At 40.9% G+C, this 27,547-nt stretch overlaps 1 protein-coding gene across 2 annotated transcripts; it reads right to left on the bottom strand.

The window, feature by feature from the left end:
- Positions 1–133: 133 nt before the first annotated feature.
- col17a1b (collagen, type XVII, alpha 1b) lies at positions 134–27,547 on the bottom strand. Of its 2 annotated transcripts, XM_080036306.1 has the most exons (55): positions 27,402–27,546; positions 26,038–26,093; positions 22,132–22,182; positions 21,876–21,983; positions 20,590–20,925; positions 20,385–20,441; positions 20,225–20,263; positions 20,057–20,107; positions 18,489–18,635; positions 17,388–17,888; positions 16,217–16,312; positions 15,989–16,054; positions 15,717–15,890; positions 15,177–15,263; positions 15,036–15,080; positions 14,809–14,952; positions 12,098–12,511; positions 11,896–11,946; positions 11,754–11,771; positions 11,594–11,620; positions 11,422–11,475; positions 11,229–11,333; positions 11,082–11,135; positions 10,439–10,471; positions 10,266–10,319; positions 10,126–10,161; positions 9,988–10,014; positions 9,838–9,882; positions 9,234–9,269; positions 8,937–9,008; positions 8,712–8,747; positions 8,560–8,595; positions 8,132–8,212; positions 7,972–8,007; positions 7,789–7,863; positions 7,102–7,281; positions 6,950–6,991; positions 6,797–6,856; positions 6,637–6,699; positions 6,301–6,327; positions 6,129–6,188; positions 5,931–6,017; positions 4,826–4,864; positions 4,571–4,687; positions 4,355–4,480; positions 3,898–4,002; positions 3,605–3,730; positions 3,411–3,521; positions 3,108–3,296; positions 2,613–2,753; positions 2,275–2,487; positions 1,617–1,781; positions 1,397–1,477; positions 1,211–1,297; positions 134–1,125 (listed from the first exon to the last, which is right to left on the bottom strand). In XM_080036306.1, the coding sequence occupies exons 2-55, from the start codon at positions 26,081–26,083 to the stop codon at positions 1,061–1,063; spliced, it is 5,322 nt and encodes a 1,773-aa protein (XP_079892432.1). In that variant the 5' UTR covers positions 26,084–26,093; positions 27,402–27,546; the 3' UTR covers positions 134–1,060. The 2 variants fall into 2 exon arrangements, with proteins under 2 accessions (XP_079892432.1, XP_079892433.1); XM_080036307.1 differs by lacking the exon at positions 26,038–26,093 and having other exon boundaries at positions 27,402–27,547.

The raw sequence follows: 27,547 nt of genomic DNA, 5'->3' as shown, positions 1-27,547 counted from the left end.
CAGATCAAATGTCTTTAAAGTGTCTTCATGAATTGACATATTTTTGTTGTTGTAAATAAAATATTAACTATTTGACATAGGAAACATCTTTTGAGATCAATTTAGTCGCAATGCAAATATCAAAACTCACAAGTCCAAAAATAGATTTATTTGTGCGTCTTTTAAAATATATTGATCAAGTGTCAGTGAGATAAAATCTTTTCACACACTTCAAGCTATCATGAAAATATATCAACTTCAGTGCGCTCTTATACAAAAATATACAATCCGATCCTCCATTCCTACGCATTTATCTCAGTCCTGTCTTTCCGCCATATTTTCAACATGATATATTTCTCTTTTATTCTACCAACAAACCTTTCAAGTAAATCATGAACATCTACTGTAACCCTCGTCCCAATCAAATGACCCTCACTATGACTGTCACGTTCAGATAAAGATGAATTAATATATATAGTCTATATTTTTTCATGGATGTAAATTGTTTATTAATTGGTGTGGGGTGAATGGATAACTAGGGGTCTTAAAGGCTGCACTTTGGCTTAATTCATTTAACATTATTGAAGCCTTTTATGAAACGTTGAAGGGTTACCTTGGCACAACACTTTTATATTCCTCAACACAATATAATCCTCAAAAGACAGCAAATACAAAAACATAGTACACTAGACTGACACTCGAACTACACAAGCAGTGGGGAAAAGAGGCAAGATATCGGCCAAGTGGTACTTATTGCTTTAAAAATAGCTATTCTCTTAAACAAAGCTGCCCCTGGAAAAAAGTTTGAATGCGAGCTTCTAACTAAGCAAAGTAAACATTATACACCCACATGTTAAAAAATAAGTCTGTGTTAGAAAACACTGACCAGCAGCTGAAACCATAACTCTACTGAAGCCGCTTTAAAAGAGACTGTTGCATTTTTTGGGGGGGAGGCCTATGACTATTTCTACACATGGGAACAGTAAGGAGCATTATGACTAGTTGACAGTTGAACATCTTATTAACAAAAAAAAGATGAATGAAAATGAAATCGGACATGATCCAGTAGTACGTTGACCCTTTAGCCACGGTTAGCTTGACGGAGACGCAGCTTCGGACGACCGACCAATTTCTTCCCTGCAGTGGCTGGAGAGAAAGCAAAATGAGTATTGACGAGATACATGTATGTAACACAGGAACTTTGTTATGTAATGTTTTGACTGAGTGTTACCTGCTGTATCCCTCTTCTGCACTCTGTGTGGAATTTGGACAGAGTATGTCCCTGGAAGTCCTTGTAAACCTGGCGGTCCAGGATCACCTGTAAACGCACAAGAAAATCTCTCTCAAGTCACTCCACGAAAAAACATTACTCTTGAGAGATATGCAAGTGTTTCAATCGGCTCCAGCTTCAACGTACCCTTGTCGCCTTTGGGTCCTGGGTACCCTCTGTCTCCCTGTGGTCCGGGGCCTCCTGGAGGGCCAGCGATGGTGCCATAGGCTGCGCAAAGGGCAACGAGAAAAGAATTGCAAGATTCAGTTGGGAGATGAAGCAACATTTTCCATCTACACTTACATAAGTCTGCATAGTTTTCCATTTACAGTGTGTGGAAAGAAAATCATAAGTGCATGACGCTCACTTCTGAAGAACTGCATGAGGTCAGCTGTCACGTTGCCGTAGGAACCGATGACGCGACTCTGGCCAGATGGTCCGGGAGGGCCGGGTGGACCAGGGGGGCCTTGAATGGCTCGTACCTGTGCCCTCCATGGACCCTCCACCAGGTACTCCTGCAGCAGGCCTTGATCTAGAGGAGGAGGGTAATAACAGAGCACTGTAGGTCACACAAAACTAATTCACATGTGACGTCTTTCTATATTGTTGGCCAGAGGTGAAGAAGACACATCAGAAACATAAACAACAGAATGGATGAAAAGACAACTGTCACTGGATTTATTTGATACTTTCAGATGTTGCAAATAAACGTCAACATAAACTTAGGAATGGGGAAAAAGGAGCTCCTTTTATCTCTACCGCAACATTTTAAAGGTTTCTTCAGCGTCAAGTTAAAGGTGGAGTCAACGATTATGGAGAACGACCGTTGTCAAAATTACTTTTATTGTCAATCGGAGAAAATAACTTGTGATGAGATAATCACTGATTTTGACAACAGTCGTTCTCCAGAATCACTGACTCCACCTTTAATCCAGTGATCATTTTCTGTGTGTCCATAGATACACTGCAAAAATGAACTGCTAACAGCTGATACAGCATCAAAAAATCATCTGAAGTGGGCTTACTCTTTATGTAGTCTGAAACTTTAATGGCGACGCTGGTGTAGTCCAGAGTATCTGAGAGCTGTCTGGAGTCACGTCCAGACTGAAGGTCACCCTGGGAGTAGGTTCTGGTCTGAGAGTAGCTGCCGCTGTAACCAGGCTCTCCACGCTCTCCTTTATGACCGCGGGGTCCCTCAGGCCCTGGAGGTCCCATGATGGTAAGACGGACACTGTCGCCTGAAATACAGAAAAGAACATCTATCATATCTGCACTCAACTGGCCTTCACTTATCTGGATATGTTTGACTCCAGATACTGATCCCATGTCTTTATTGTGTCCATGCTGGATGTGAGGAGCTTACTGGTCAGATACTGCTGTATTTCAGAGCGGATGCTCTCCCGAGGGAAGTTTCCATTGTAGGAAATGGATCCACTGTAACTGCCTGGTGGCCCCTGGGGTCCCTGAGGACCAGGAGGGCCGGGTTGACCTCTGAACCCAGCACCTGAGAGAGAATCAATTCAACGTTAGAATGCAACATTGTTTATGTTGAGAAAGGGGGATGGTAGACTAAATAAGGAGTGGAGAAATAAACAACCTTATGTTGAATTTACACCTCTGATTAAAAATGTAATTTATGTTAAGACCTTTAACTTGATGGTTTTTACCAAACATTTGATCGTGTACATTACCTTGCTGTGTAAATCTAAGCCGTTGCAATCGTTGTCGTGAAAATTAGGGTTATCTGTGATTTTCCATAGTTGAGCATACTGTTTGTCATCATGGAAACTGCCCAGAGTAACTCAGCCTCCATCAGTGTATGCATAACGTTATAATTCATCCTTTCCATCAGACTCACCTTGCAGGTAACGCTGAATTTCCTCCAAGCTGTATTGGTTGCCCTGGCGACCTCCTGCCCCGTACACTGTGGCGGTGGAGAGTCCCGGTGGCCCCTGAGGGCCAGGAGGGCCAGTTCGCCCCGGGGCCCCTGCGGGACCAGGAGGACCCTGCTGTACGGCAGAGCTAATCCATGCACGGAAGTCTGAATCTAAGGACATGAAAAAACAAGAAAGATGATGAGTGAGTGGCACATCTTTCACTGTTCTTGTAGAAAGCAAAAACAACAACATACTGATCAGTGTCTGTCACTAAAATGATATACTTCTTATTAGGGCCGAATAGTCAATGGTAGCCGTAGCAAAGCCAGAGCCGCCTGCAACAGAAACCCCAGGAGGGCCGGGTGGTCCGGGGGGACCTCGAGCAATCCCTCTGTCTGAAAATAACAATAAAAGCAGTTTGATTAATGAAGTCTGGAATCCACTTTCAGGATTTGTTTTCTGTTTTGTATGTGCTTACCATTCATGATATTGAATACGTAAGTGGCGATTTCCTCTACACGGTGACCGCTTCCTGATAACCCAGGTGTCCCTGCCGGCCCTTGTGGCCCTGGTGGTCCCATAACATATCTCCTCACGTCGTCTCCTAGACAGATAAGAGCAGAGACGTAGTTTCACGAGTTCTCAAACATTTTTGTCTTCACATTGAAATTAGTTGTTGAAGAGTTTATAAAGACAGTGGACAGTTCAGAAAGGATATCATGTGCATCTGATACCAAATGGCTCAGCTAGAATATCTTTACTTGTACTTACTCTGAAGCATGGCGATGAGAGCATTGACCGTCAAGGATCCGGAGCTAGATGGACCAGGTGGTCCTGGAGGACCCTGAACCCCAATGCTAAGGCTTGAGCCTGAACCTGAAATTGCACAAGACAGTCAATTGTGGCCCGATAAGGGGGTGTCCCTGACTACGAATTTACATCGTCAAATCTGATTGGCCGACTGATCGTATAATCATGAGTTAAGCTCATGAGTCATATCAGATTTTTATTAAACGTATAACAGGCGGATATTAATACCACAATGGGCGATGTATCAGGATTTATTGGGAAAAATCATGCAATTCCATATCAAATCAGACATTCAGCACCCCCATATAGCCGGAATAGCATCACCCTTGTTTCATAACCAGTCGAATTGTCAACTAGTCGACAATTCTGGGTAATCCCTGCATACAGTTATGAATTCTGGGGAGAAGCACAGCCTTACGTTGTATGTACGCAATGATTCGAGCGGAGATGTCTTCTATGGAGCCCGAGAAGGTTGCAGGGATTCCTGGAGGGCCAGGTGGACCAGGAGGTCCAGGGATACCAGACTGTCTGCTTCTGCTACTACCTGCATGGAACAAATAAAACAATGTCACACTCTCCTCACGTCCACCTCATAGACTGTAAGCCTGAGAACTTGCTTTAGAAGAACTCTTACTCAGATATTCATTGATGTACTGGCGCATCTCTGTAGAAGAAGCGAAGGCGCCCGGATGGCCTGGAGGGCCGGGAGGACCAGCTGGACCAGGAGGGCCTGAGGTGACCGAGACAGAGCCTGAGGGAAAATAAGATGGTTAAGACCCTGCGGAAGCTATGTGGACTAAACCTTAAAGCCATTCATAGCTCCTTGAGATAAAACAATCCAGTTAGTGTAGTATTAAGAATAATTAGGAAAATAAATATGACTCTCTACCTCTTGAAGAGCCATGAAGACCAGGAGATCCAGTGTCCCCTTGGAAATGAGAAAATGAGAAATGATTAAAGGTCCCCTATTATACAAACTGCCCTTTTTCATTTATATGGGTCCCTGGTGTCACTAGACACTCCCAAAGTATGAGGAAAAACAACCCTCTCTTTTTCTTCACCTCCATCTTTCTGAAAACGTGTTCAAAAATCTCAGTCAGATTTTTCTCCTCTTATGAAATCATAAGTAAGGCACTACCTCCACCTGTGATAAGCCACACCCCCAGATATCCCTGAATCTAACTGTCCAATCAGAGCAGACTGGGCTTTTTGGAAGGCGGGGCTTAAAAGAGAAAACTTAAGGTGCGAACACACTGCACTCCGCCGTGCGGCGAGTATGCATACAAAGTCAATGTATTTCGTGCGGCGCCGCGCGAATGGCCGGCCAGCGGAGAGCGGTTTACGCGGCGTCGCGCGGCTAGGGTGGCGCGGCTAGGGTGGCGCGGCCGCCGCAGGAGTTGAGAATATTGACATTTTTGCCGCCGGCCGCGCCGCGATTGCCAATCAGCGTTGAGCTCCTCCCGACGTCACTCACTTCGGGACGACGGACAGAGGAAATTAAGATGGATGAAAACATAATAGTCACAGTTTGCTCCTATAAGTTCTGTGAATAGCCTATGTGTCTGTTGCCTGCTGTGTACAGCTATCAATTTTGCTTTATGAACCAAGTTAGCACCGGTTAGCTTGGGTAAAGCACCATCAGCACAGCAGACTGGTGCTCTCAGCACCGGTAAGCACCACCGCCAGCATATCCCCAGAGTAGGAGAAGGCTACTCTGGTCGGGCGGCAGACACAATATGACCCAATATGATCATGCGGCGCGGAACCTGCGATTCGCGCGGCCAACCGCCGCGCCGCGGAGTGCAGTGTGTTCGCACCTTTAGCAAACCATATAAAACAGTTTCTAGTAGGAACCCAAATTACCATTTTGAACCTGATAAATTAGCACAACATGTGCCCTCTAAAGTACTATGAGACGCAAGCGGATACAGTCTAAAATATGGACAATAAAACAAAGACAGCAATCTACCTTTATAATTTGTTAGTAGGTTTACCTTTAACTCCCTGCGGTCCTGGAAGTCCAGGAGGCCCCGGTGGACCTGGTAGTCCCTGGCCGCTGCCCCCTGAGGAATGAGTGGACACTGCAAGAAGAAATAGATATACAGTATGTCACAATGTGCATTAAGCCTGATCCTCACACGTTTCAACCACAAGACTGTCTTTCTTTGTCCAATGTGTGTTTGAATGCCGACCTCTCTCAATGCTTCCTGGTCTCCCTGGGGTTCCTTGCACACCTGGATGGCCTTGTTCACCTGAGACACATATGGGATGTCACAGTTACTGTATGTATTTATGTCACAGACGGCTCACAACTATCTGTATTGTTACATAACAGATATACACATAATGAAAGAAGACAATTACCTTGGTATCCCCTCGGTCCAGGAGAACCTAGAATAACAACGGAGATGTTTTAATAAAGAGTTATCATAATAATAAGTTATCATCATATCAAGAAATTCAAACAATCATCAAATACTTTTTTTTTTCAAGAATTTGTGAGAAATCTAGTCAGTAGTCCAGAGAATAAAACAAATATGTTAATTGTACTAAAACACATACCAATTCAAAGTAAAACCACAGACACTAAGCATTCTGAGTCATTTTTACCCCAGAGCTGAATTGTATATACTATAAAAACTGAAAGAGAGAATGTTGAAAACATTTAATGACAAATGGGTCTGCACACAATCTGATCACCTATTGCTCCCCTAATCCCAGCAGGCCCGGGTGGTCCTGGTGGTCCAGAAGCGTAAACGGTTCCTGTAAGAGAGAAGAGTGTTGAAATGTTTTCTGTTACTGCTAATAACAACTCAAGACCACATCAAGACAGAGCACACGTTTAGATTCTGGGTCATACCTGAGCTGGATGAAAAGCCTGACTCTCCTCTGTCTCCTTTAGGTCCTGGTTGTCCATAACCTACAAAGAAAAAATGGACGATCAAAGTTTGATATGAAGAATGGATTAGCCTCTATGTCCTACTGTAAAATACAGCAGATTTAACCAGCTGACCTGGGGGCCCGGGTGGTCCTGGGGGTCCTTGTCTTGAATCTCCTGATGAAGACAATTTTTGAAAACATCAGTGACACAATATAACAAGAAGAAATGACTGGAACTGTAGTCATTCTCATAAAAGAGTAAGTCTTAAGTTGTGTCTCATCAACCTGGACGTCCAGGTGGGCCGGGTGGGCCAGGTGGGCCGGGTATGTAGGATATTCTGGAGGATCCACTTGAAGATCCACTAGAAGATCCACTTGATGATCCAATTGAGGATCCACTTGATCCACTTGATCCACTTGATCCACTTGATGATCCTTGTGAGGATCCACTGGAACTGAATGTCCCTTAAGATGAGAGAAAAACACACAGTTTGAACTGTCTTCTAGTCTGTAGAGAAGAGGATAACCAGGAGAAAAGTATAGAAAAATGGCCATTTGTTTTTCTTTGTTTGCTAAACAGCGGCCACTGTGGCCACAAGTTGCAATTACAGGATCGTTCTAAAAGCTAGCATGTAGCATACAGTATAAGTGTGTAGCACAAGCATGGAATAGCATGAAAGGCAACAGACTTACTTTAATGTCGGTTTTATATATGTTAGCATTAGCCTTCATAAGCTAACTGTGGTGGAATATAAGAAATACTTTTGCACGACTTGTACTTTACTACTTCTACTCCACTACAGTTAACTTTTTACTCGGCTACAATTATCAGCTTTAGTTACTAGTTACTTTACTAATGACTTTTCTTTCTTCAATACAGTATGTTTTTTTTAATATATTATCCTACCTAACAGTATATCTGAATTCTCCTGAAGGCATTAATACCGTTCCCATAGTTAGTAGGATACTCACTGTCAGAAGATGATGAGGTTAGGGTTATCGATGATTCTCCCTGGTCTCCCTTATATCCTCTTTCGCCTCTAGGACCTGTGAAGATAAACAAAAATAGGCATATAAAACTCAGGGGGACATACACAACCTACATATCTTAGTGAAAAAACTGGCATTGTGAACAAATAAAGCATGATGACCTACCAGACTGGCCAGGCAGACCAGCAGGGCCAACGGGACCTGAGGAGGTAAAGAAAGACATTTGAACTTTATAATGCGGTACAATCATTCAGGGCTGAGACATGAGGTATGCAGAATGCTGAGGTTATCGTCCGGCTGCTTTGTAAGCTAGCAAGGGTCAAACCTGATAATCCTGGAGATCCCGCGGGGCCGGGAGGACCAGCAGGCCCGGGTGGTCCTGGGATGGCATAAGAACTGGAGCCACCTGCAAAATATAAGCGATAGTTACAATATAATCCATACTATTTTAATCCGTCAACATCCCCTGTCCATTCCAATAATAGACCAAATGTTTAAAAAATAATGAACATTGGAGGAGCAGGTAAAGTAATCAAATGAAAAAAATAAAATTTTAATCCATTGATAAAAAAATGTATGTAAAATGTATTTATTTTTTAAATGTCTCAGAAGAAAATGTATCTTTCGTTTCTTTGTTCATTCCAATAGACAGAATCTTTTTTTTTGCTCATGATCTGTGAGTGCAGTTTAAGTAGAAATACACCATTAGGCTACAATTCTCTTTTTATTGGCCAAATAATCACAATCTTCTACCTGTATTAATGATTCTTCCTGCTGACCCGGATACACCTAAAACAGACGGACACATGCTGCATCAGATACACAAGTCAACAGCTCAAAACACAAACGTTATCATTTAGAAATTAGGAGCACCACAGGGTGGCTCGAGTTTACAGTAACCGTACCGTCGGCACCTGGTCGCCCTGGATTCCCTGGTATTCCTGAAATAAGGTAAATTTTTAGTGGTGAGAGCATTGAAAGAAAAAAAGCTGCTCCATAAACAATAAAAGAACAAGAGTGGTACCTGGTGGTCCCTTTGGCCCAGTTTGACCTGAATGTATCTTGTCATATTATCCACTGATGTAATGTAATGTTAATGTAGCTAAAATATGAAATCAAGCTTAGGTTACCCGGTTGTCCGGCATTTCCGGGAGATCCAGCGGGACCTCTGATTCCAGGAGGCCCAGCAGGTCCTTGATCACCTGAGGACAAAAAATTAAAGTATTTTTTTATTTTTATTTTTATTTATTTTTTTGGCTGAACAGTATGTGTGTCTGGACACAATAAAATGTTAATAAAGAGGGTGAAAAGCTTGGTTTCTAAGTTTGACAATCATACATTCTTGAGTTGTATCACAATCAATGGTTCGTACTTGTTATTACGCATATTCAAAATAATATCTAAATAAGTGTAAATGACATATTTACCTCTTGATCCTTTTTCGCCAGAGAGTCCAGGCAATCCTGATAAGATAAAAAGAAAGGAATACGAATATCGTATCAAATATCAATCCATAGGAACCTTTAAAAACCCAAAAGTTGGTTGTCAGTTTATTTTGTAAGGTCTGCTATTGCTTCAATGACCAGCAGGGGAGCCAAAGATGCTTTGTGAGTAGACTTCTCTCTGCTGCCCCCTGGTGGAGTCTGTTATTGTACACTCTAGTTACTGCCACATTGAAATCAGTTGACATAACACTAACAATAAAAGTGAAGATATAGGTGAGCTATAAATTCACTATAACAAATGTTACTTTTGAAACGTTGAAATAGTTCTATATAAAATATAGGTGTTGTTATCATTGAACACAGCCAGGTAGATGTCCTCCTGTTTCCAGCCATTGTAGCCATTAAGCTAAGCTAAGCTAACTGGCTGCTGGCTTTACATTAGCTGTAAATGTGAGAGGGATAATAATTATCTAATTTAAATCCCTACTAGAAAGCGAATAAGCAAATTACACAACATTTCAAGAATAAAATCACAATCCGAGCGTCTGAGGTCATAGAGTGAGAATCAGGAAGTCCCGTGACTCACCGTTTGCTCCTCTCTCCCCGTCTTGCCCATGTAGACCGGATTCACCTGAGGAGTGGGACAAGTGGGTGAGGAGACTTCACATAGTAGGCCTATATAACATTGACAATTAATCAGCGTCAAATGCAGTTTAATTTACAAGGCAGCACTGACCTTTGATTCCTTTGTCACCAGTTTCACCTGAAATACACATGAATTAAACAACGATTAGAAACACTTTCTAAGCCCACAAGTCTTTTAAAACACACACACACACACACACACACACACACACACAATGTTACAACAAACCTTTCGGTCCTTGAGATCCAGGAAGCCCTCTGTCACCTGCAGAGTGAGATAGTCATTGTGAGTAACACAGTATATACAAAACTAAATTAACTGTTTCACTGTATTTTGCAGCCTAACAATGTCCATGTTACGTAGCCTACCTTTAACTCCAGGAGACCCTGCCTCGCCACGGAAACCCTGAGGACCTGGTTGACCTGTAACAAAAACAGTCAATGCACTGCTAACTGTCTTTTCAGTTGGTAAATGTGAGAGTATTTACAAATAAGCAGTTGTCCCTGGAATCTATTCAATGGTCGTAAAGGAAGAAACTCACCAGGTGGCCCAGCAACTGCATGTCCTCCGAATGCTTTTACAGAAAAGATGAAAAAATAATAATTATAATCAGAAAAGCCACCTTTTAACAAGAGCTTTTTAACCTCACATTATATGTGTATTATATGTATATGAGGTGAACAAAAACAACTACACGGACAATAGTGTTAATTGACAATACAGTGATGTAGAGAGATGTTTTCATCCTATGAGTGGCAGTGAAATAAGACTTTTTCCTTCTTTATTGAAATGAAATAAATACTTATTATCCATACTGGGTTTGTAACTCCCACTTTCGATAAATAATAGTTAAAGATGGGAGGGACACATAACATGTTTTTCCAAAGCTTTTGTCCTAGCAGTGAATTACAGTTAATCCAAGGGTGTTTAAAGTAATTCTCACATGTAATATTAAAATGTAATATATAATATTTTCAATCATAAGTGTCTAATCCAGATTGTTTTCTGTTGTTTTTTGTATGGACCATAGACTGGTATGCTCTGCTGCCCCCTTGTGCTTTTTGGTATTTCCTACATCATGAGGTGATAAACTTTTTCACTTTTAATGGAATTTTAATGTAAAAAGACAACACAAAAATATTATCTTTTCTTTGTCAATTTTCTAGACGTGGAAAAAATCTCACCACTGGATCCAGGCGGCCCAGCAGGCCCGGGAACCCCAGCATCTCCAGGAGATCCTACATGAACCAAACACACAAGATCCTGAAGTGACACAATCACCAGCCGCTATGTGTTTAAAGTGTTGTTACTGATGGGAATCCAAACCATACCTTTGTCACCTTTGGTTCCGAAGCCTGGAGGTCCCTGCTCTCCTCTGGGGCCAGCTGGACCCTCGCGTCCCCTGAGCCCCTGTATCCCGTCCAGTCCATGGTCCCCTGATAATCACACATTATACACATCATCTCTCAGGGTAAGAAGGCTAAGAAGTGGTTGGTGTAGTTTTAACTGAACCCCTCTCTGTACCTTGGCTTCCTTTCTGTCCTTTAGAACCCTCTGGGCCGGGGTGTCCCGGAGCACCTGAGGTCAAAGGTCAACGTCAGTAAAATGACATTATGATGCCACAGACACTAAAGTCCATAAGGGAATTCAAAACACTGGTAGTGACACAAGGAAAGCATAAGTCATCATTCCTCACCTGGAAGTCCAGAGTGACCAGAATCTCCTGTGACAGGTAAGAGGTACAGCAAAATATGATTATGACGTATTATTATTGATGACATAAGAGAGAGGAACAGAATTAGAACAACAACAAATCTGAATAAGACTTAAAGCAGTAAATGATTTTGCTTCCTGACCTTTTAGTCCAACGTCCCCTGAAAAGAATAAAATAAACGTAGTTTAGTATAAATTAAACACAAGTCACGTTCTTTATTTTCTATTTGTATAAAGGGGTGAATGTGTTTAGAGTACATGATGAAAATACTATTTGTAATTCACCTTTAGGTCCAGGCGGTCCTCTCTCTAGGTACCCTGCTGACGATAGATAAGCTGAAACAGAAAACAAAAGTCAAGTTAAAGTGAACTGAACACAGTGTGTGTGTGTGTGTGTGTGTGTGTGTGTGTGTGTGTGTGTGTGTGTGTGTGTAGGTGTTTGCATGTGTGTGTGTGTGCGTGTGTGTGTGAGTGTGCAGTAGTCTACCTCTGAATGCCTGTGAATGCATTTCACTTTTTAACATTTGCTGCATCCTGACGTCAAGAGTGGCGGCGTCTATGTATCCTCCGCTCACAGCAGTCCCCAGGCTAGAACTTCCAGAGCTGCTGCTGCCACCACCACCACCACCACCTCCAACGTCCACGTCGTTGCCACCGCTGGAGCCTGTTCTTCTGGAGCCTGAACCCCCTGAACCTCCTGCTCCAGCCCCAGCTCCAGCTATAGTTCCAGCTCCGGCCCCGGCTGCTGCTCCCGCTCCTGCTCTACCTGCTCCTCCAATGTTGAGCGTGTTGTCATGGTGGTCTCCTCTCACATAGTTATAACTGGACAGCTTACTGGTGTGAGCAGAGGAAGTGGACTCCAGAGAAGACACTCGAGCCTTCAGCTTCCTCACGTCCTCAGCTGACAAGGAGACATCAAACGTTTGGTAAGATGCACATACTGTACAATGATAAGGTAGTTATAACAAGTGATTCTTAATCTGTAATTTGACAAACTGATATAGTGTTTTCCAAACAAATGAATCCGTTTATAGTATATGTCTTAGTTATGCTATTTGTTTAACATTCACTTGTTGTAAAAGTTGCATTAATGCATGGAATTGTGATAGAATAAATGAAGTTAAGTCTTAATCTTATTGTTATTTTTAAAACAAAGTGAATCCTCATTAGGGAAGTCACTTTACTGATTTAAAGTGACAATTATTAATTAAGACAATAGGCTGCCAAAATAAATGAATTATATTGTAGCCTATATATTTTAAACACTAGACTATATAATCAAGCAAAATAATGACAATAATTATCTCAAGTCAATAATACTGAAAATAAAACAAGACAAATATTGATTCAGATGTAGATAGATAGATATCTGACCAGAGATCCCTAGCCAAGAACCTAAACCAGGGGTGTCCAAAACATTTTTCACTGAGGGCCACATACAGAAAAATCTACGAAGAGCCGGGCCACTTTGCAAAAATAACACATTTATCAGGACATGTAGCTGCTCTGATGTTTAGTTTAATAGTGTCTTCGTAAATTGTAATCCTTCTTCACGGCAACACTTTACTTGCACATTAAACAGATACATTCCCCCTCTTGTTAAATGCCATTGATACACCCAGTGTGTTTTCTGCTTTTGCGTCCAATGTCCAGCTGGGGGAAAGTAGTAGCCAGCTGAGATCCCGGGCCTCCAAGGGAGGTCCGAGGGTATGCCCCCCCCCCCCCCCCCCCCGGGAGATTTTTGAATCTGGTGCACTTTGAGAGGGAAATTAAGAGGCTAAAGCTGAAGAATTTTGTATGAGAAAAAATGGAGACACTGTGTCAGATGAATTAGAAGCTATTGGAGAAAGACACAAGGATTTTCCATAATAATAATATTAATTTAAAATAAAATATTATACAGGGTCCTCTGGGATGGGCTTGGTGCTCTTTTTCTTTTATGGGACATATTTCTCTGTAATATAATGAGTGCATTTAAATTATTTAAAAATTAAAAGGGCCATATTACATTATATTTTTAAAATGTGCCACGGGCCAATCAATCAGTTGACACCCCTGCACTAGTGGGCTAACTAAGAAATGCAAAAAGGGCCATATTACATTATATTTTTAAAATCGTAGTTTGGACACCCCTGACCTAAACCCTCAGCACCTAATAAGTAGGTTATATGTTATTTAAGTGTGTAAATATATGGAGGTACTATTAGCTTGTAATTCCCTTGTCAAAGTCAAAGTAACACAAACAATAATTTTTATTTCAGATCACTCAGGACACAGAAACAGTGCCTCTCTGACAAATGGCACTGGAAAAAGTTTGCCAGATGAACTATTAGGAATTCCTTATTGCTTAATACTCATATGTGCAGCCAACTATCATCAGATTAAAAATCTGATGATTCCCAGGCAAATTCTGGAGTTACAAGGAGCGTCTTTGTCTAGTTCTTGAGAACGGATTTTTGGATGTGTATTCACAATGGACATGACTATAAAGATGTCTACAGAAAGCATAAGTCACACTATACCGACATATATGAGTTATGACTCACTGACCTGTTACTATTCTATTCATATACATTTAATGTATTGTGCTGTATGGACCTTAAAATATAAAGATGTTTTGGGATCTGCCTCTAACCTACCACAGGGCATAGTTTACACACAAAGTTGTGTTTGTGTGCCTGAACCTAACACAGTTAATATACTGTGTATGCCTTATGGGCTGTGCAGGATTTACAGTAGTAGATAATTAGTCAGGTATACCGCAAGTCAGAGGTTTCAAATATTGTTCAAGTTCTTATTTTTGGAAAAGGTTTATTTTTATCAGGAGAGATCGACACCAACAACTCTCCTGCTGCAGGGAAACAAACTGGAGTCTGTGATGTCATCCAGCAACAATTTCTGGAGCCTCTCCACTGACAATGCATGCCAGACCGACTTTATGGCAGTGGGACAGTGCCCAGGGATCACATTTCCAGTGAAAGGAGTACATTTACTGCCTCGCGGCTCTTAGCAGCTCTGAGAAATAATGCTTGCAACACTGTAAAAGCTGAAAAACACTTTTTACTGGTTGCAAAATAGCGTGGGCGCGAGTTTCTCACAACTCCCAAAGGTTTTATCTTTGGGGGGAGATTTTATCTTATTTTAACATTCCCTATTAAATGAAATTAAAATTCCTAATGTTATATAAGTGGGCCCTACCCAGTGCAATGAGCCCAAAGAGGAGTCCCAGCAGCAGCAGGAGGAGGAGGAGAAGACCCAACAGCCATTTCCACCAGGAGCAACACGCGTCAGAACAGCAGCAAAATCCCCCGCCTCCGAAGGCACCCTTGTCCTTGTGAATCTCTGAAGAGGAAAAATATTCACTTTAAAAACACTGAAATATTCCCCCTAATTTCCTTAATGTAAAATATATATGTAAAAAATACCTGCATAGGTGGATTTGTCTTTCATTAGCACTTGAGACGATCCATCTGATGAAGCAGTAAATACACATCACTTATAATTTTTCACGAACTGACATTTTTTTTTATTGGTTTCTTAGAGATTGTTTTACAACGACCACTCACAGTTTCCACTCATGGTCTGCAGTGGCATCGACTCACTGTAGGTTGAAATCATCTTCTCTTTCTTTATTGAGTCTCCCGACAGCGACCCTGCAAAGTTAGAAACCCTTTATTTTATAAACACAACTTTTATTGTGTTAAAAAAAGCAGAACTGAAAGAAGAGTGGGACAACATGCAATATCAAAATATAACAGCCGATGGGAAAAGGGCTTTATTTCATTGAAGTCATTTAGAGGGGGAAAAATAGTGAATGTGAGTTTTTATTTTAAAAAAAAAGATTCTGTCCACTGGTATAGGTGCTAGTTCCTGATCAAACTCAAATAAAAAACTTTATAACACAACAAAAAGTAAATTTTTAGATTTTTCTGTTAAGAAACTGGACTGTGCCAATGCGAGAGGCCAAAATTATCAAAGTGTACACTTGACATGGACATGGGAAGTCTGGGATGCAAAACTGGGACCAGACAGAGCTAAGAAAACCCTATAAAGGGGAAAGAAAGTTATGTGTTTGTCCAGAAGGGGGCGGTAAGTAGTCGACTCACCTCCGCCTAGGAGAGTGGTGCTGCTGCTGGTGGTGAACTGCTTCCCGCTGTCTTTAGCCAAAATGAGCTTCTCTGTGTCTCTGTTGGGCTGTAGGCTCACATTCTCCTTGTCAGAGATCAGGTACATATAGTCTTTCTTATAAGAATCATCAACGGTCATCTGGGATCTAGTGGCTGAAAAAAGACAGACATTTAAAAAATATATATATTTAAAGCTCTGGATTATTACTTCATTGTGACTGTTGGGGGAATTGAATCTGTCCACGACTCACCTGTAGACACTCCACTGCTGACGACGCCTCCACTACCGTTCGAGACATTCTTCTGAACGCCATAACCTACAAACACACACAGACACACACACACACACACACAGACACACACACACACACACACACACACACACACACACACACACACAGAGATACAGGTTCAGTTTCTGTATAACTTTCATAGGATGCAAGATATCGGGGAAACTTGTCAGGAAATTGCCGTCGTACCTCCCAGTCCCAGATGAGCGTTTGTGTTGGCTCCGCTGGTTGTCAGCACACTGCTGGGCACAGAGATGGGCGCCAGATTATTCTGAAAGCCGTAAACTGTAAAAACAAGAGATGCAGCAGGGTTTGATTTGATGAAGCAACAGAACACGAAATAGATTACGACACAAGAGAATAAAAAGGACACTTGGGGAAGACGTTGACAAATAAATATGGGGAAAAACATTCAAAGTGAATATTGACAGATTCACAAGAATGTTCCGTCTGAAAAACAAGGAAAGGGAGGGAAAGCATTTTTATTTTTTTAAGCATTAAAGTCTCACATATTTGCAGCTGGAGCTGCTTGTAATTTGAAGGGAGAGGTTGTTATTTAAAAAATGTGCATGATGAAAAATTTGGTTCATTTAACGATTAGTGGCCATATTGAAGAAAAATGTATCGCGTGATGTGTTTAACTTGCTCCAGAGATTGTGTGACAGCAGTAAATATCAGTCCAGATGGTGGATTTCTGAGGTTTATGATGAGCCTGTCACCATTTGTCCACTTTTAATTCTATCAGGAAATCAGTTCACAGGTCACATTAGCGCTTTGACGACGAGAGACGCAGATTAAAGGTGTGTGACGTGTGCAGTAAATGTGTATTTTGGCGCCATCTACTGGTGAAAAATCTAGATTGCAGAGCTCCACCTACAGTAGGCCTATATCCCTCCATTTACGAAAAATTGCAAAAGCTAGGGTGGCCTTTAGGGGAAAGGAAGCCTGTTACCGAAGATTGCATCATCCACCACAGCCTCAAGTATTTCGACAATATCAAGTGATGGAAGGAAAGATGCTTAGTTATTTATTCTATATAGTACTTCTTCCTCGTCTTTGTGCATTTCCCCATGACACCCACATTAAGTTTGTCCATTCTGTGCTACTTTAAGTTTGTCCATTCTATGCTACTGTAGAAAGAAACATGGCGGCCTGTAAAACTGTAAATTACAGCTACTTTTTAGACAATTATTCAAAATCAACCATGGTGTGCTTGCTTGCTTATGTTTATATTAATTGTCCATAGCCTATACAGTTGGTACATACCTAATACAGCGCTGGTGGAGACAAAACATTACAAACAAGCCTATATTTCACTTGCAGGTCACAGCTAACATTCAAAGGGGACTTTTGGCCTCACCTGACAGGGATGAGGGTGAGGTGAGGCCGGTTGGTGACGTCCCACCCTGCATGTTGTTGGTGCCGACCTGGTACGTGTAGCTGCTGGAGTTTCCAGGGATGACCGTGGTGGAGGTGGAAGGCAGCGTGGAGGTGGACCAGGAGAAAGTTGGTATCGTAGCATCCAACGTGTCATAGTGGCCTGATCCCCCACCAGTATCGTACTGGCCAGATCTCACTGTGGTGCCGTATCCGGCTGATCTCAGACCAGTATCGTATTGGGCTGATCTGATGCCAGTATCAAACTGGGCCGATCTAACACCAGTGTCATACTGGACTGACCTGACTGACTGGGCCGATCCCACACCAGTGCTGTACTGACCTGACTTCAGACCAGTATCATACTGGCTGGATTTGACACCAGTATCAAACAGGCTGGATGAAAGGCCGGTATCGTACAGGCCTGATGTTTCAATGGTTTGAAACCCGGCTGATCTCACACCAGAGCCATATGTAGTTGCACCTGCAGCAGAGAAAAGACACAGTCAATACAAGAGTAAAGTGTCCCTCGTGTATTTTTACGTTTGAGACTCAAATTATCAGTGAGTCACGTTACATAAGTGTCAGGACCCCAGTGTTGTTAATCGTCTAGGTGCAAAGGTATTATCTTTCAGAAAACCGGATGCTCAGATCTCTGTGACTCTTTGAATGTAACGTAATACATGAGCGGCAAAAACCGACCTCATCATTTAGGAGGGCGACAAGGTGTCCATGCATGTCAAGTATGTGCATGTTTGTGTGTGCGTGTGTATGTGTGTGTGTGTGTGTGTGTGTGTGTGTGTGTGTGTGTGTGTGTGTGTGTGTGTGTGTGTGTGTGTGTGAAAGAGAGAGCTCCTCCTACTGTATTAATAACTCATGAATGTACTCCCTCCTAACATGTGCCTTAAACACACAAAAATTCCCAAAGCAGGAAAGGTCTATCTCTTACGCAACATAGGAGGAATCAGTGTGAGTGCTGATGTGTGTGTGTGTGTGTGTGTGTGTGTGTGTGTGTGTGTGTGTGTGTGTGTGTGTGTGTGTGTGTGTGTGTGTGTGTTTTCTCCAGTAAGGATAGATTACACACCCGACTGCGTGGCTACAGACATGGTCTTGGTTTCCACGGTAGCCTTCTTAGGGACAGGCAGGCTGATGGAGGCGTTGGAGGAGCGCGTGGGGCTGACACTGCTGGAGCGTCCCTTCAACAGCTTCTTCACATCGTCCAGCTCCGTCCCTGCAACATCACAAAAAAAACATAGATACACAAATAGATATGAATATAATAACTGCAATATCTCTAAGGATATTCTGTAATAAGGAGACTTACTAAAGTGCAGAATTTCAGTCAAACAGAGAAACAACGTATTTCTTGCTATACTCATAATGAATTGTTTAAGTAGTAACACATAGGCCATTGTACTTTCTTTATGCAGAGAAAGAAGCAGTTCAATTGAGAAAATAATACATTTTGAATATTCACAGTCCGTATCACATATGGAAATTTACTGTAACGTGTCTTTGTTGTACTAAGTATATGTCGGTCCATTTACTGAAATAAACACATCTTAGTATGTTATATCTGGCTTAACCACCTCATCCTATGTAATTCACTAGAGTCAACATCTAAGTAAGTAGCTGAGTATTTATATAGTTCATACAACTTAAAGTCCTGTGTTAAAGTATAGTAGCAAAATGTGCTTCAAGTATTAAGTTAGAATGGCTCCTGTCAGAGTATTATATTTGATTAGCCTTTTATTATGACTGTCGCAAAATGCTTATCACAGTTGCTGGTGGAGGTAGGACTCATTTTGCTAACTATACTAAAAACATAATGTAGCCTGTAGGCCTATAAGAGCCCAACATGTAAATTATTCTCAAAGTAACTATTATCAGTCAAATAAATGTAGTGGAGTAAAAGGTTGAATATTTTCTCCTTAAATGTAGTGAACAAAATAGAACAAAATGGAAGGTATAGAAGAACCTCCACCTAGTGCACCGTAAATAAAAGGGCTGAATAGACCTACACAGCTGAGAATACAGAAAATGCTGATGTGGGGTTAAGGTTGCACGAGGTGACTAACTGTAAGAAAATCTGGATTGAATTATCGCAGTTCTACACTTTCATCTGCAGGGGGAGCGATCGGCGCCTGTGAAACTCTGACTCTCTAGTGTTTAGTTTGCCTCAAACCGGGAGGTGCTGCAAACGGTGACTCATGTGTGCCATTGTTTGCCACCACAAATCTGTGCCCTTAAAAACACTGCAAACAAACCTGTGTTTCTCATTGTCTGAGTCCCACCCTTTCTTATTTTTTATTGTGTGCTGATGTCCTTTCAAATCCCTCTCTGTCTGGGGGAGCTGCCTGTACATGTGTTCCTACTTTAAATTTCATGGATGTAAACACGCATGTGAGAGGTGGGAGAGAAGGAGGGTCTTATGAGTGAGATACTAAACACTGGGGCCAGATCCTCTGTCAGCAACATAATTCAAAAAATCAAACTGTTGTAAACTGAGCCAGCATTGAATTTTTTTTTCAACCCAAATGTTTTCTTCTTCTTCTTTTTTTAAATAAAAAAACCCAAATAAAGACGCTTTGTTGCTTTCATGAGAAATTGCATAACCGGCAGCAAATGGATCAATGGATCCAGTGGTCTTACATCTGCAGGCGGTGGGAGAGGCACTTTGTAATCTGGCTCTGATCTCGCTCTCTGGGAAGAAAAAAAAAAGGGAAAAAAACACACACAATGGACAAATGAATGTGAATTTAATGAAGAAGAAAGTCAGAGTGAGAAATACTGAAGGGAACACAAACTATTTCTGACTACCTCTGCTCTCGCTCCTCCCTCTTGTGGTGCCGCCGGAGCCTTAAAACGAAAACAGACATTTAAAAAAAAAAACGTAAATACAGACACAGACATTGGCCCGAGGATAAAGCTGTGTAATCACAAGGTATAAAAATCTCTTATAGCTGTCAATCTCACTCACAATAGACCCCGTAATCCTTGCGTGTAAATTCAGGAGAGGAATTACCACTGGAACTTCCTAGAAAAAAAAACAACACACATACAATAGCAGCAGAAATGTTAACAACCCCCTCATGTGCGCGACTTGTTTCCTTCACATTTTAAGGATTCTGTTTCAAGCACTTCTAATGCCAACTTGCTGCTTTTTTATTAACACAGGATCTCACCGTCATAACCTCCCGAGCGGCTGGACAAGATTTTCCTCTCCCGGAAGCCTGGAGACAGGCCGCCTGCTGAGCCAGCGGTCTGGCCTCGCCTGGCACCGCTTGAGGAGCTGGACCTGACCTTTGACACGGAGCTCACCATATAACTGCTGCTGCTGCCTCCTCCACCGCTCCTGCTTCCCCCTCCTCCTCCCCCTCCTCCTCCTCCCAGTCCACCTCCACTACTGTAGCCTTCTACATCCAGGAAGGTCCCCCCTCCATCTCCCCCGCCCGAGGAGTCTCCCGCCAGGTAAACTCCAGAGGAAGAGCTGTAGCTGCTGGCGTTCACACCTACGGAGGCTGCAGGCAGGGATGAGGCATGCACAGGTTTGTTTACTCTGGGATTTCCTCTCAGGGATAAGACACATAAAGTTGACCTGAGCAAAAAAGTACTTTTAAGTACATTTAAGTACTTTTATTTTAGAACAAATAAGAGGTACTTTATATAAGTATTTTCAATATGTCAATGTCAAATTTAGCACTGATTCATTGTTATGGATTAAACTGATTGAGACAACTTGTTCAAATTAGTGTTGAGTCCCGTCATTCGCTAATCATTTATATGATCTATGATCTAGTTGAAATTATAGAGAGTGTAAACACATGTCCTGAGATAGTTATTTGTGTTGAATAAGTATCATCAGCTGGATGACCAGTTAATCCATTTGCAGAGGAATTTCCATAAAGATAGAATTTTAATGACATCCCAAACTGATCATTTTAAACCCAAGTAAATGTAATTTTTATATTGAAAAACTTTGTCCATTTTCCATTTTAATTCGTATTAAATGAAGCAGTTCTTCCCAGGAAACTTCAGATGAATTAAAGGTAGAGCAGTGGTGGAGGAAGTATTCAGATCCTTTACCTAAGCAAATGCACACCATGTTAAAACTACTACGAAAGTTACAAGTTAAAGTCCTGCATTGAAACTTAAAGTTGAAAGCGATTCTGGAGAATGCTTTTTGTCAAAATCAGTGATTATGTCTTCACATCTGCATACTGCATCTGTAAACTGATATGTAAACAAAAGGGGCCCATTTCTAGCTGGCAACATGCCCGTTTACAAAGCCTAGGCTGTGTATCAACACTGGTCCTGATAATAGTTGCAGGACCTTTACTTTTAAATTCTCTTGACTAGGATGTTAAAAATATATCACATGCAGCATTTCATAACTTGTCCGTAAAAACGAATGCACAACTTCCTTATTTTTTGGGGGGGGCCAAAGAAAAGAGTGGAAATTTGCTCTCACATGAGGAGAAATACGTTCCACTGCTGTTCTGGGTTAAGACATTCTTCTCCAAGCCCAGCCCTCCAGCACCACTGGACATAGTCCTGTGATTTGATCCGCCGGTTCCCTCTAGCAACGAGAAGACACAACGGAAAAACAAGGAGAAGCTGTTAGTCATATGGGGTATACTTCCTTCTGGCTATAATTATTCTATTATGCGTTAAGTTAACTGCCAATATTTTATACAAGCGTGACGGGGAAAGACACAGACACTCACTTGGGGGTAGAGAAGCCAGCCTGGTGGAGGAGGTGACGCTCTCTGTCACAACTGATAGTGCGTAATAAAAATAAAGAAATATGATTAATATGTGAATGCAGTGCAGTGTCAACTTGTCTGTCAAGTTTATATATGTTAACCCCAGTTGACGTGTGATGGCTGATGCTTTGAGTGAGCAGCACGCTGTGGATTTTAATGTCTCTAATGAAATGAATGGGATTGATTGATAGACTGTTGACTGACTGCAGTGGCGGTAGACCAATTTCCCTCGGGGGCCAGTTGCTTTCTAATAGGGGCACATTCAACATTCAAAGCATTTTTAATTTAATATACTAAGTAACAGATCACAAAAACACAAAATACAATAATTGGCTTGTTATCACCATTTAAAAACTATATTAATAAAAAGATTAAAGGGAAACATCTTTCTGTTTTTTATCATTGAACATTTTGATGGAAGATTTAGTTTGCTTAGGGGAAATGTATTGTTTGGTATCTGGGGAAATAATAAAGAGTAAAACACTGCTATGTATTTGATTAATCTGATTATTATACTGGCCGAATTCCTGATTTACAAATGGAAATTTAGAGGAAATTTAATTCAATCTAAAAATCGAATTAAAAAAGCAATTAAGACTGTAACTACTCGTGCGGAACCGCCTTTGTGACTGAGTAACAGCCACATCTTAACATGAGCAAAACATTGCTTTGTCAATGGATAACAATGCTACAAATGCTTTACTTTTCTGTTAGGAGCCTTTAAGAAGAACACCATTTTGGTTGCCAGGTTTGTGTTCATCCACCTCCATCAGCACGGTCCATTAGGTGGACTTTCCAAAGGACAGTTTGACCTCTGACTGCCTTGAACCACACTTTACTTATAAACACTTCCAAGTTCCGACTTAATATAGATCATTATCATTCAGTGTTGTGATACTTGAGATCCGCCGGTCTTCTTGTCTTGGCAGAGATATCACATAACACACACCCACACTAATATACACTCTATGGAAAAAGGGGGGGGGATGAAGGAATCATGAACTGCCTTTGTGTTTTTTTTACGGGAATGTGGATATTTCAGATCAATTGTAAAGAGTGCCTATTGTTTGAATGTTCCACATTTTAACAGGAGTGTGTCATGGACTCTGGTCTGGTGTGGTCCGGGTCTCGCCCTTCCTTGGTCTTACTCATGACCTGGTCTTGGTTTCGGTCATCTTGACTTCAACACTTGTTATAATTATAAGAAGCCTAGTAACTATCTTCTGCTTATGACAACCAGTTCAGTCAGTTGTTCTTATCAATGGCTTATAACTGATTAAAGAAATGCAGTATAACATTATTTACTAACCATAAATAAAGCCATAATTGCAACTTATTATATATAAAAAAATTATAAAAATAATTGTGCCTAATTGGGTGGAAGTAAAAGCAAAATTTCTGTATAATTTCTTAATGTAATCCTATGGATCTGTTTAAGTAATTTATTTTCACATTCAAGTTCAATGTAAGATATTCTAGTCAAATATTAAGAGAAATCATCTATATATGTACAAATATACAACAACAAAAAATCAAACGCTCAAGTACATGATGTAACATGTCAGTCATTTCTGGGGGTGTCACAGCTTGAATTTTTTTGACTTTGGCAAAAAAATCCTCTAACAAGATTTCCATAGATTCCAGCCAGATCTCGAGGTCTTCATTATAGGGTTGTCATATAGAGTTGTCATGGAGATGGTTGCCATCACGGAATAACAGCTGAACCATCTCAGCGGACACACTGGAATGTTTCCAGAAAGAGGATCTCTTTGTATTTGTTTTCTTTGTCAAGCTGCTGTTTCCATGAATGATGAGGAACCTTCAAGCTTCAACTTTGTTTTCACGAAATAAGTGTTAAGCTGTGAATTTACAGTAGGCCTATATTCAAGTCATTTACTTGTATTCTCACTTAAATCAAATCTGGTTCTGTCCCTTTAAAGGCAGATAAACTCTTTACTGAATCGGAACTAATGGAGTTATGTTCCGGGCTGGCACCACTTCACATTGAAAACACCTTTCTTCCACTAGGAGGTATATTATTCTCCAGCTGCAGTCTGTTGAGTTTTACTGGATAAGGTCAATTCCAACTCAATTTCATGCTGCCTCCTCAAACCTATCTTTGCATTCCTCCTCCTCCTTATTCCTTTTAGGGATCCATTTCAGGTCCAAGGCTTAAAGCTAGAGGTGATCATACTTTTTGCTCCTCGACTCCAGCAAATCCTTTAGTAAGTCAAATCAAAGCAACAAGAGTAGTGTAAGTCACTTGTTTTACAACTTTCTGTGTTTTGTCCGAACCATATTAAAAGGATGGGATGTATGGGATATTTAGTCATAGTATGTGTATTACCTAATGGAGATGGGAGCCAGTGCAGAGAATTTAAGGAGTTTAAGGGAGGCGTCACTGTAGCAGAAGTCAGCCCTGTATTGTTGTAGAGGGGGTCAGAAGAAAAACTTGTTTCCTCCACATATATAAATGCTAATCTAAAACCTAGATATCTGTTCAATTGTACACTAAACTGAGATTATTTCCACAGCTTTTGTTTGTTTTCTTGTGTCTCTTGAATAATCTGCAGTAGCTTGGAGTCGAGATGCTGAATAAAGGGCTGTCTGGCAACAAACTAAAAGTGTGGAAAAAAATCTCAGTTAAGCCTACAATTGAACGGATATTTAGGTTTTAGGTTAGCCTTTATATATGTGAAAAAAAAGTTTTTCTTTTGGCCTCCTCTGCAACAATACCAGGCTGACTTCTGCAAATTCTATCCCATACTCCTTATAATGATTGCGCTGACTGCCATCTCCAGAAGGTAACACAATGATTATGCCAAAGTACCCCATACAACCCCACTTCAAAAATACTGAACTATTCCTTTAACTCACTCACTTTATCTATCTATCTATCTATCTATCTATCTATCTATCTATCTATCTATCTATCTATCTATCTATCTATCTATCTATCTATCTATCTATCTATCTATCTATCTATCTATCTAGGCTATCTATATTCATCTCTTTCTTTTTCTCTTCTCTAAATAATTTTGTAACAACTAATTTAAAAAGGTGACTCATGTGTCCAGTTGACTAACTTTCTTCTGGAAGTGACATGTAAAAGCACAACCCAGCAGCTGATTATATTTTCATCTCGGCCGGCGTCGAGAATGTAATCCGACGTTCCTTGACCCCGCCATCGCTGTCTGTGTGTCAAAAGTCATGAGGCCCCATGAGCTGTCCTTCTTACATTCAGTAATGACTGGTGGACGAAAACTCCCTGCCTTGGATGACCTACACCCGAAGCCTTGAAAGCAAGGACCAGAAATGGAAACCCGACACCAGCGCAGGCAGTAAAGGCAAGTCATGATGTTAGTGACAGTGCTGAGACCCCCAGAAAAGAGAGACAAGAGCATCACCAAAGAAATGTATTTAAAGGTCTTCAAACACAGATGTACGCTATACGTCCAATCTGTCATTGAGCTTTCAAATAGGACAACATATCTTTATGTCTATATTTGTATATCTATATTTCTTGCTGCAATTATGTCTGTGGAAATGGGACATTGTTCATTTGAAGAGACATGTTTCTGCTGAAAGGTTATTTTGAAGTTTTGTGAACCATAATTAAGTCAATTCACTTCCCTTGGGTTTGCATGGCCAGTGACGTTTCACTGGTGGATATCATTAAAAAACCACGAATGAAAGTTCACATCTAGAGCTTTTTTGGTCAGCGATTTGATTGAAACATCCCTTTAATGTTTGTTTGTATTTTGTTTTTATTTTTGTGGGGGTTTAGGTTTGTACTTTTTTTGTTCTTTAGTTTTAAACTAAGGCTTCATTTAAGATCCTCACAAACAAGATTAAAAAAAATCTCACCCCTTTCTCCACCAGAGAAGTCCATTTGTCTCGTTAACTCGTCCATCCCATCTTATCTGGTGACATGATGATGATAAGATGAGAATGTGCTGCGCCAACTGCTGTTAAAAGTCTGTTTATTCCTTGTAACTGTGGTCAAATGGCATTTATTTTCTTAGCAAACATTTGATGGGAAAAGGGCACAAATGTCACATGTTACGAAATGGAATGATTTGGGTTAAAGAGCGCGTATGCATCTGTTTGACATTTCATGCCACTAAAGACTAAAGACTAAAGAAAAAATACTCACATCAGTCTCATGATTATAATCATTTAAAAACCACAATCTAAATCGATAGCAGAAACAATTTCCCTTTGAACTACCGGCTTCAAATAATCTTGATAAGGAAAGAAGTTCTTCAGAATAGGCCCAAGATAAGTCAAGTATAAGAGATCACCTGTGCTTTATCTAAACACTTTCCAGACATATTTGAAAAGTAGACACCATACGAAAGGCTCCGCCAGCTATAAATCATCATCTATAGATTTCAATGGACTCTGTATTTACTCTGTGACTTTGTGAAGATCAAAACTAACAAAGGAACAAAAGAGGCCAGCGGATCACTGCTCCCCTCTGAAAAACCATCTTCCCACCACACCCTGCCAAACAAGGACGTTTAACATCATGCATTCATTTACTGTACACATTAAACATTCAGTAGTTAAGAAAAAAAAGCAGAAATACGCCCAATGATGTCTTTCTTTAGCCCTTTTCCTCACAGCTGAGGAAACTGAAATCTCAGTGTCAAGCCTTTACAGTACAATAACAATTAGGTTTTTCAATTTCTTCCAAATGTGAGAAAAATCTAATATTTGTCAAATCAATAAAACCAACATTTTCTCACACCATCTACAACTGATCAACGTATTTATTTTTTACCCAGTGACTGATCTGAGCAGTAAATTATCTAAAAGGCTTAAGTCTCTTAAAGCTGTCTGGGACAGTGTCCTTCAGTATATTTAGAGGGATGTAAATAGAACAGCAAAAATACATGTAAAACTATCCTAGGATCGCTTAACAGACTAATTATATAGACACCACCAGGAGGAAAACCCCCAGTGGGGTTGAAAGAGGAGCTAAGTGGATTGTATGAGGATATAAAGGACTTTACGCAATATCATCCCAAAGGCAACACATCAAAAAAGTATAAAACAAAGTAAGACTTTTGACAGCCCATCACCAAAGTGCAGTTTGTTAGCGTAGCCTATAGAGATGCAACAGAAATCGGGAAAAAAACATCCAGCAAAAAAAAACGTGTTTCTTTTAACAAATGAGAAAATGTCCAGGTTATTCCAATGCACTCTTGTTTTGTTAGAATCCATACCTTTAGCCAGCGTGAGAAACAAATCAATCCAATAGGATACCCGATTCCTCACGAGATGGAGCGACTGATCCCCGGAGGAGTTCAGTGTTTATCTGAAGTTGACGCACCGCTGGTGGGATGTTCTTAAAGTCCTCGATGCTTTTGTG

The sequence above is a fragment of the Ammodytes marinus genome (assembly GCF_949987685.1).
Source record: "Ammodytes marinus genome assembly, chromosome: 11".
Classification (NCBI taxonomy): Eukaryota; Metazoa; Chordata; class Actinopteri; order Uranoscopiformes; family Ammodytidae; genus Ammodytes; species Ammodytes marinus.
The sequence above is the reverse complement of the archived record's forward strand: the minus strand, read 5'-3'. Positions and strand labels throughout refer to the sequence as shown.